The sequence below is a fragment of the Corticium candelabrum genome, chromosome 19, assembly GCF_963422355.1.
Source record: "Corticium candelabrum chromosome 19, ooCorCand1.1, whole genome shotgun sequence".
NCBI lineage: Eukaryota > Metazoa > Porifera > Homoscleromorpha > Homosclerophorida > Plakinidae > Corticium > Corticium candelabrum.
In genome coordinates, this window is record NC_085103.1 from 1589268 (window position 1) to 1598140 (window position 8873).

Sequence of the window (8873 nt, forward strand, 5' to 3'; positions counted from 1 at the left end):
GTTTTAATTAAGATCTGGCAAATCTTTGCAGGTGTAGGGCCATCAGTATAAATCAAAAATTTCTAATTCGTAGAAACATCAGCCACATCTCGTGTAAATGAACAACAAAGACTGTTAGTTACCTCCTTGAGGGACTCCTCTTTTTACATGATTAAGGTGGTGATACTTATTAGTTGCCAAGTCTTGACCGACTGTGTAACAACATAAAATTAACCCTCAAACCGATATAAGCATGCAGTTCCTAGGCTTAATTCCAAATGCTGTTGTTGCTATCAATAGCCTCAGTGTACTTTCCGCCCTGGCAAATGCTGTTAGTAATTTCTCCCTCATTTCTATTGTTGACGCACTCGCGTACAGGTCCACTAGACAAAACTCCTGCAGGTTTGGAGCCCAAACTGGTTGTGCCAGGTACTTGCCTAACTTCCTCTTCAGCCTAAGATACAGCATTAAGTAGTCAAGGTATTTGCGACAAACTACTACTGTCTTCACCATATCGGTGCCTTCCTTCATAAGTTGGCTTGACATTGTAGCACTGAAGTCCTCAATTGTCGTCATGGTCTGCACTGAGTACTGGATGTTACTCCTATTGGGTGGAAATGCAATAACTGCAACATCTTTCATTGACAAGCAGTGCAGTATGCAGTCATATGTAGAACGTGTAGCAGTTGCTGTGAGAACCATTACATGCACTTCCTCAGAAATTACACTTCTGATATCACCAACGTGTGCAAAGGCAACACAAAAGTCATCTCCCCTAAAAGTAACAATTTTAATACTAAAACAAGGAGAAAATCAACTGTTGATCTCATACCATGTCTTGATACAGTGTGCTTCATCAACCAGTGCCACTAAATTCTCTTTATACCTTGGTTTGAGAAGCGTATTTCTGTACAAGGGGTTTCCGATAAGGTTTAAAGGGCTGATGAAAACAAGCTGCACACTGCCTAATAGAACCTCCTTTATTACAGTTCCATTGAACTGTGCCTCACCGACAAACTCTTATGAAATTCCTCTAGGAGACAGCTTTGTTCGCTGATCCATCATGAGATATGATAGCGGACTGGCACAAACAACTATACTACCTTTGCAACCTAAAACAAACAGGTGCTACCCCTACCTTTTATAATTGCAGTGACTTGATAGAATTACATGAAACCAACCTTTCAGTTTGTCAAACACTAAAGGCAGCATACTAAATATTATCGACTTCCCATAGCCTGTTGGCAACAGTACAATGGTACCAGTCTATTCCTTGCACAAATGCAGTGATGGCCTCTCTTTGCTTTTCTCTCAACTCTGTGTATGACATTGTTATTCTAGTTTCCTCTATAGCCACCTCCAGTTGAGTATCTTTCACCAGCATTTGACCAGACATGTACATTACATTAATATAATTGACGAGAATGGTACTGCAAACTGTCCCCAGCCGACGGATACAAAGCAATATATATATATATATATATATATATATATATATATATATATATATATATTTATATATAGACAACTGAAAGCAACGGTTGACAACAACAGACCCCAAGCAAAAACGTCCACAACTCACGTACAACACGTTACCTCGTTTGTCCACTTCTTATCTCGCGCAAAAGTACATCAACTCCGTTCACTTTGGCTACTGACGTACAGTACGTACGATATCATCGTCACCTGTGACGTACTAAAGGAAAGCGAACAGCATTCAACAATTAGCGTGTAAGTACAAGGACGACATCTCACCTACGAAGTGCATGATCACGCAACTTCCGTACATGACAGTATGGAAGCCAATAAAGTGTAGGACAGACTGTTCGTCCTGTTGCTAGCATTAACGCTGTAGCTGACGTCCAGATGAGCCTAGAAGCAATTTCGCAAAGAACAACTCACCTGTCAAGGTTGTCGCACAAGAGTACATACAACCTGCGCGCTTCTTTTGCCACGCAACCCGTGAGAGCAAATGAACTCGCCTAAAACGAGACCAAAGTCCAACAACACCTGCAGCAGACACAGAAACGAAAACTTCGCTGTACAGCAGATACTAATTACCAGATGAGTTCCCATCGGTTGGTCGCATATATCAATTAACGGATCATCGTTAAGTCTTTATGCACCATGGAATGCAGGGGTCGGAAGAACCAAGACATCAAAGGAATCTTACCAGACCCTCTCCCGCCAACAGAACTCAAAAAGAGGGAGGAGCTGGCTGCGCGAGACTAATTCAGTACTGTGATGTGGGCTGAGAATTTTTTGCAGCATAAATTAAACTTTAAACTGTCTAGCATGGTATACAAATATACTGTAATTAATTAAGGAGCTTCAGCAATGTGATAACGGTGTTGCTGCTCCCTATAATAATGATTACAAGTCTCTCTTCCAGAATATTTCGTTCTTGCCAAAAATTTCCATATTGACCTGCTATACTTCCAGACCATTGTGCTTTATCCTAATGGCATTACTCTTGGCATGGGCGCAAGGGGCAGTCCGTTGGTCGGTCATACACTTACGGTGTGTGACACGGTAGCAATATGTCTGTTGGCATCAATTAATTAGTACATTGGAAGTGAAGATTCTCGTCATAGCGATGGGTTTTCTACACCAAGACATATTTGCCATGTGTAACCCTCAATGCTACAGACAATTCCATCAAAATTCCATCAAAACCGTGATGGGATTTCGGGTGTATTTCCCTGTGAGATAGAGAAACAGACAAAAGACAGACAAACAAACAAACAAATAAACAAAAAGACGACAAACAAACAGACAGACAGACAGACAGACAGACAGAGATCCCGGATGTTACGTGGCAGCGGCAGTTGTTTTGTTTATCGCTAGTTTGAGTGTACCTACAAGCTATTTGCCATTACAATATGGCTGATGACAAAGAAAACTGTCCGTTTCCGTCGTGTCATGTGTCTGGAAAACCGCAGCGTCTTCTCTGTCATGTTCGTCAAACTCATGACTCAGATGACGTCCCCGCAGAGTTTGTCTCTCGTCTGAACCTACATCGCTGTCAAGACTGTCGGCAGTGGTTTCTAAAGCTGAATCAACATTCTAACCAGTGTAGGAAATCAGCAAGGTCTTCTCTAACCTCAAAGTCTTCACAACGGCCGTCGGGAGATTCGAATCCCCACCCCCGCCCCCCAGGTGCGGAAGCCTCCGAAGGTGCCGAAAGCAATTCGGTTGTGGCGCCCGCTGTCGTGAATGCAAGAAGTCACTGTCCCATCGTCTCATCTCAGGTTCCTCCAAGTGTACACGTACCATGCACTGTGCCTTCACAGGCGTAGCAGTTTATACGGGACCTTTCCGTGGAAACAATTCTTCGGGCATCGCCGCCACGAACAATCAATACTATCAAATCAGGTTCAAAAGCCTTGTTTCAGGAATGCTGCCTATATGTTATGCGCCAAATAAGAGACAATCCTTTGGATGAGTCACCTTGGAAACTGTTCTTTTTGCTTCCAAGAATGCTGCTGTCTCCCCTCTCTAGAGGTGGAAGAGCTAGTTCGAAACAAGTGAAGTCTCTTTACCATCAGTTCCTAAATTTTGAATGGGGCAGTTTGGCTAAGTTTAATGAGTCTCAGCCATCTAAGACAACCGTAGACAATCGATTAGAGACACGAAAAGCAGCTTTGAGGCTAATAACGTGTGGAGAGCTTTCTCGAGCATCTAGAGTTCTCATGAGCTCAGGCCTGGCTCCTCCAACATCTCAAACAGTCAAGAAGCTTTCTGATAAACACCCTAAGAGCAAGAAAGAGATTTCTCAGAGAAAATGTACCAGTGACCAGATATCTTTGAGTAGGAGTCAACTCTTCAAAGCAATTCAAAGTTCTCCAAACGGATCAGGTACAGGGCCGTCAGGTTGGCGGTACGAACATTTCCGTGTCCTACTTGAGAATGAAGAGCTAGCTGATTGCCTTTATTTTGCTTGCTCTTGTATCGCTCAGGGAAACTTACCTGATCCAGTGACATCTCTTTTGTCATCATCACGTCTCATCGCTTTACCAAAACCTAATGGGGATGTAAGGCCAATTGCAATAGGCGAAACCCTGCGGCGTCTCACTGCCAAAGCAATGTGCATGCAGAAAAGAAGTGATTTTGCCAACTTTTTCCATCCCCTACAGCATGGTGTGGCTACTGACGGGGGTTTAGAGATGCTTGTGCACCATGTACAACTGCTTTTGGAGGAAGACTGTGATAGGATCTTTGTGAAGACAGATGTCAAGAATGCCTTCAACTCTGTACACAGACAGCATCTGCTAGAGCAAGTGTCCTCAAGACACCCTGACATTTTACATCATGTCTCTCAAATGTATTCTAAACCTAGTTCTCTACTTTTTCAGCAAAGGGGTTCTCCAGTCATCATCCAGTCCGAGGAAGGGATTCATCAGGGTGATCCCCTGGGCCCCGCACTTTTCTCGACAGCAATACATCCAATCTTGAGTGATCTGCAGAATTCAAACACCTCTATCAGAGTTTTGGCTTACCTTGATGATGTCTTCATGGTTGGTTTGCCCCAAGATGTCCTATCTGCTTTAGATGATCTACGACCTGCATTTGAAGCCATTGGCCTTTCAATTGCCAATCATAAATGCAAGATCTATTCTGGTTTAGACTCACCATGCCTGTCAAGTAACACAGCCTCGTCTATCCCAGTCACATCTGATGGCACAGTGATTCTTGGGACCCCAATAGGCAGGGATGATTTCATTTTTGCTTCTTGTGATGACACTGCTAAATCAGGCAGCCAGCTATGTGATAAGCTAGTAGATCTAGGGGATGTTCAGAGTGCGATGTTGTTGCTGCGATATTGCCATGTACCTCGACTCAACCATCTTGCTCGAACAGTGTCGCCTGCATTATTACTTCCAGCGGCCAGAATCCACGACTCACTAACCAGGAAGACATTCACTCTTTTGATGGGCTACGAAAATATTGGAGATAAACCTTGGGCTCAGGCTTCCCTGCCAATCAGAGTAGGTGGATTTGGCATGACACCACTAGTATCGCTCTCTCAATGTGCGTTTGTCTCATCGTGGGCCCACAGCATCAAAGAGTTGCCAAACTATTTTTCAAGTCTGAATCAAATTCTTGATAATGTTGTCCACGGTGACCACGGTGATCCCCAGAGAGGTTCTATAGCTCAAGCTCTTCGTGAGGCAGTGCCTTCTGACAAACAACTGGAAGATATGCTACGGAATAAAAGTAAACTACAAAGAAAACTGACACAGGATTTAGCCAGCACTGCCATCACTGACATGATTATGATAAGCTCATGCGATAGAGAGGCAGCAAGACTTCGGTCTTTGCAAGGCAAAGGGGCAGGGGCATGGATAAATACGATACCAACTTCGCAGAAGCTCGCACTAGAATCCCGCGATTTTCGCTTGGCGGCCTGCATGAGGTTGGGATTGTCTATGCCCTTCAAAGGATATATCCAAAGATGTGATTGCGGTGTCTCCCTTGATGGATCTGGCTATCATTTCTTGACATGTAAATGGGGTGGTGGGCCTGTCTGGTCCCACGAGTCCATAGCTGCAGTGTGGGCAGATTGTTTGAGAGATCTCCATATACACCACCGACGGGAACCTAGAAACAGGTACTCAAACTCAAATGACCGCCCGGATATCTCTGTTTTTGACTGTGGCTCTGGGTCTAATGTGGACCTGGACATCTCACTGGCGCACCCATGGAGCTCTGAAATCGTCAGCAGTGCAGCACACACAGATGGAGCTGCAGCACTAAAGAGAGAAGAGAAGAAGCTGACCAAATATTACAAGCAACTCCTTCCTGGGGGAGAATCGTTCACCATTGTCCCTTTAGTCCTGGAGCATTTTGGAAGATGGGGCAAGGAATCAGAATGTTATCTACAACAATTGTCCCTCAGATCTACAGACGATTTGGGAAGACTGAACAGGGCGGAGTTTTTGCTGCAGTGGAGACAACGCATTTCAGTTCAGTTGCAAAAATGCAATGCGAAAGTTATCTACCGCAAGGTAGAGGGGGTGCTGAGAAGTGGCAAATAAGAAGTGTTATCTGTGATAATAGAGAAGAAACGTGGACCAATACGGTCCATATATCATATATGTTTTTTCAAGTGTAGTTTATGCAGAGAACAAAACTTTCAAATATTTTACTTTAGACGTGGCTGTACTAGCTCCTCTAGCCTGTAATAGTTTCGATGTTTGAAATTATACTACCATTGACAGACAGACAGACAGACAGACAGAACGACAGATAGACAAAAAATAGACAGCGCATAGAAAGACAACAGACAGCGCACAGACAGACAGACAGACAGCAAAATTGGTCTTAATATTGCTATTGAAAAATGTGAGCTATTTTGCAATGGTCTTACAACACCTCCTTGTCTCAACAGGGCCATTAGAGTTGTATCATCTGGAATTGACATCCTGGGAATCCCTATTGGGCAACAGCAGTATGTCACAGAATCTTGTTTGGACATCGCAAAATCAGGCCAGAGCCTTTGTGAGCAGATTTCATCTCTTAACGATCCTCAATCTGGAATGTTACTTCTACGCTACTGTCATGTGCCTCGCATTAATCATATGGCACGGTCAGTGTGTCCTACTCAGCTAAGGTCTGCAGCTAGGTTTCATGATCAGCTGACAAAAGAAACCTTTTTGCAATTGGTTAGTTTTCGCAATATAGAAAATGACCAATGGCTGCAAGCAACTTTGCCCGTTCGCAATGGTGGGTTTGGGATGACATCAATAGAAACAACGTGTCATATTGCATTTGTATCCAGCTGGGCTCACTCTTTAAGTCGTCTTCCTCATTTGTTTGGAGATCTCACTAGTCCAATCAAGAACATCTCTTGTCCAATTCCAAGTTGTACTTCTGTTGGATCCATTAGTCATCAGCTTCATCTCGCTCTACCTGAAGACAAATCTCTAGCTGATCTGATGTGTAACACTAAAAAGTTACAACAAAAATTGAACTTGCAAAGAACTGACAACATTGTATCTTCTATTCTTGCAAACCCTCAATCTAAGCGTTCTTCTGCAAGATTTAGGTCTCTTCAGGGAACAGGAGCAGGTGCGTGGCTTGACTCAATACCACAATCAGCGAAGTTTGCATTAAAGCCTGGCGAGTTTCGTCTTGCAACACGCTTGAGACTGGGTTGTGAAATGCCCTTGGGATCTGTTGTGTCAACCTGTGAATGCGGAAAAGATGTTGACAGAGATGGCTATCACCTTCTAACATGCAAGAGCGGGGGCGGACCTGTCTGGACTCACGAAACACTGTCCAGTGTATGGAGCAGCTGCCTACAACAACTTAAAATGACACACCAAAGGGAACCAAGGAATTGCTACATTAATAGTAATGATAGACCTGATATCATTGCATTTGATGCACAATCTGGTTGCGATATCGAATTGGACATTTCTGTGGCTCACCCATGGGCACAACAGATTCTTTCTCAAGCAGCTTTGGAAGATGGTGCAGCTGCATCCAAAAGAGAGCTTGAAAAGGCACAGAAATATGGTGGTGAGTGGAACATGTGGGGTCGCACCTCTAACTGCATTGCCTTGGTTTTCGAACATTTTGGAAGATGGGGACAAGATGCTGTTGACTTTCTCAATCGCTTGTCACACCAGTCAACAGATGAAGATGGAAGATCAAATGGCAGAGAGTTCAAGACGTACTGGCGTCGCTGTTTATCAATAGCTTTACAAAGATGCAATGCTAATGTTTTATGTAAAAAATTAGGAAGAGTAGTACGATCAAAGGACTCAACTGAACCGTGTTTTGCTAATTAGATAGATTGATAAAGTAGCCCATTATGGGCTCTTAGACTTTGTGATTTTAGTTCTAATTGTCTTAGACTGTAATAGCGATGATGTGTGAAAATATATGTATTGACAGACAGACAGACAGACAGACAGACAGACAGACAGACAGAAGCTTTCCAGAATCTAAAGGATATGTTCCTTTCTGGCAGTTTATCCGTCTCAGACTCCAAATGCGAGATCTTCAGTCCTTCAGGTACCATCAATACCTCCAATACTTACCTTCAAGTAACATCTGAGGGCTCAATGTTCCTCGGAACTCCCATCGGTTCTACTGCTTTTGTTGAGTCTTCTTGCTCTCAGATCGCTCAGTCAGGGTCTTCTTTGTGTGACTATCTTCCAAAATTAAATGACCCTCAAAGTGCTCTCCTGCTCCTTCGTCATTGTCACGTGCCGAAGCTAGACCATCTTGCCCGGACTGTACATCCGAATAATATTAGGAAAGCTGCTTCTATCCACGACTCTATGACGCGCGCAACATTTTCACAAGTACTAGGCTTCCCCGAGTTGGTTCTTCCATGGGAGCAAATTTCACTGCCAGTACGTCTGGGTGGATTTGGTATGTCATCCCTGTCGTCCACCTTCAAACTCGGTTACGTGGCTTCATGGATACACTCACTTGCTGAGCTCCCACTTCGTTTTCCTGCTGTAATACCCATGGTTGACAACGTGGTTGACCATCAATTTGGTTCAGTTGGTGATGCTCTTGCCAAGTCCATACCTCCTGACAAGCTTCTGTCTGACTATCTGGCAAATCCTAAGAAACTTCAAAAGCAGACTTTCAAATCAGTTCTTTGCAGACCAACTACAACTTTCATTAAATAACTCTGCTACGGCTAGAGATGCCTCTAGGTTATATTCCCTACAGGGAAAAGGAGCTGGAGCATGGCTAAATGCAATCCCTGCATCACAAGGTTTCGCATTCAAACCCTGCGATTTTCGCTTGGCGTCGCTTGTGAGGCTTGGATTGCCCATCTCTCTGTCACATTGGTCAGAGGCATGCAACTGCAGTGCACCACTGGATGACAGCGGATACCACCTACTCACATGCAAGACCGGTGGAGGCCC

General features: G+C 43.9%; 3 protein-coding genes across 3 annotated transcripts; 2 read left to right on the top strand and 1 right to left on the bottom strand.

Moving 5' to 3' along the window:
- Nucleotides 1-247: 247 nt before the first annotated feature.
- On the bottom strand, nucleotides 248-2055 carry LOC134195259 (uncharacterized). Its single transcript, XM_062664266.1, has 5 exons — nucleotides 2041-2055; nucleotides 1882-1961; nucleotides 812-919; nucleotides 490-754; nucleotides 248-433 (listed from the first exon to the last, which is right to left on the bottom strand). The coding sequence occupies exons 1-5, from the start codon at nucleotides 2053-2055 to the stop codon at nucleotides 248-250; spliced, it is 654 nt and encodes a 217-aa protein (XP_062520250.1).
- Nucleotides 2056-3392: 1337 nt separating this feature from the next.
- LOC134195260 (uncharacterized) lies at nucleotides 3393-6017 on the top strand. Its single transcript, XM_062664267.1, has one exon. It carries the CDS (start codon nucleotides 3393-3395, stop codon nucleotides 6015-6017), a length of 2625 nt encoding a protein of 874 aa, XP_062520251.1.
- Nucleotides 6018-6308: 291 nt separating this feature from the next.
- Nucleotides 6309-7907, top strand: LOC134194903 (uncharacterized). Its single transcript, XM_062663883.1, has one exon. The coding sequence runs from the start codon at nucleotides 6519-6521 to the stop codon at nucleotides 7773-7775; it is 1257 nt and encodes a 418-aa protein (XP_062519867.1). The 5' UTR covers nucleotides 6309-6518; the 3' UTR covers nucleotides 7776-7907.
- The last annotated feature ends 966 nt before the right edge of the window (nucleotides 7908-8873 follow it).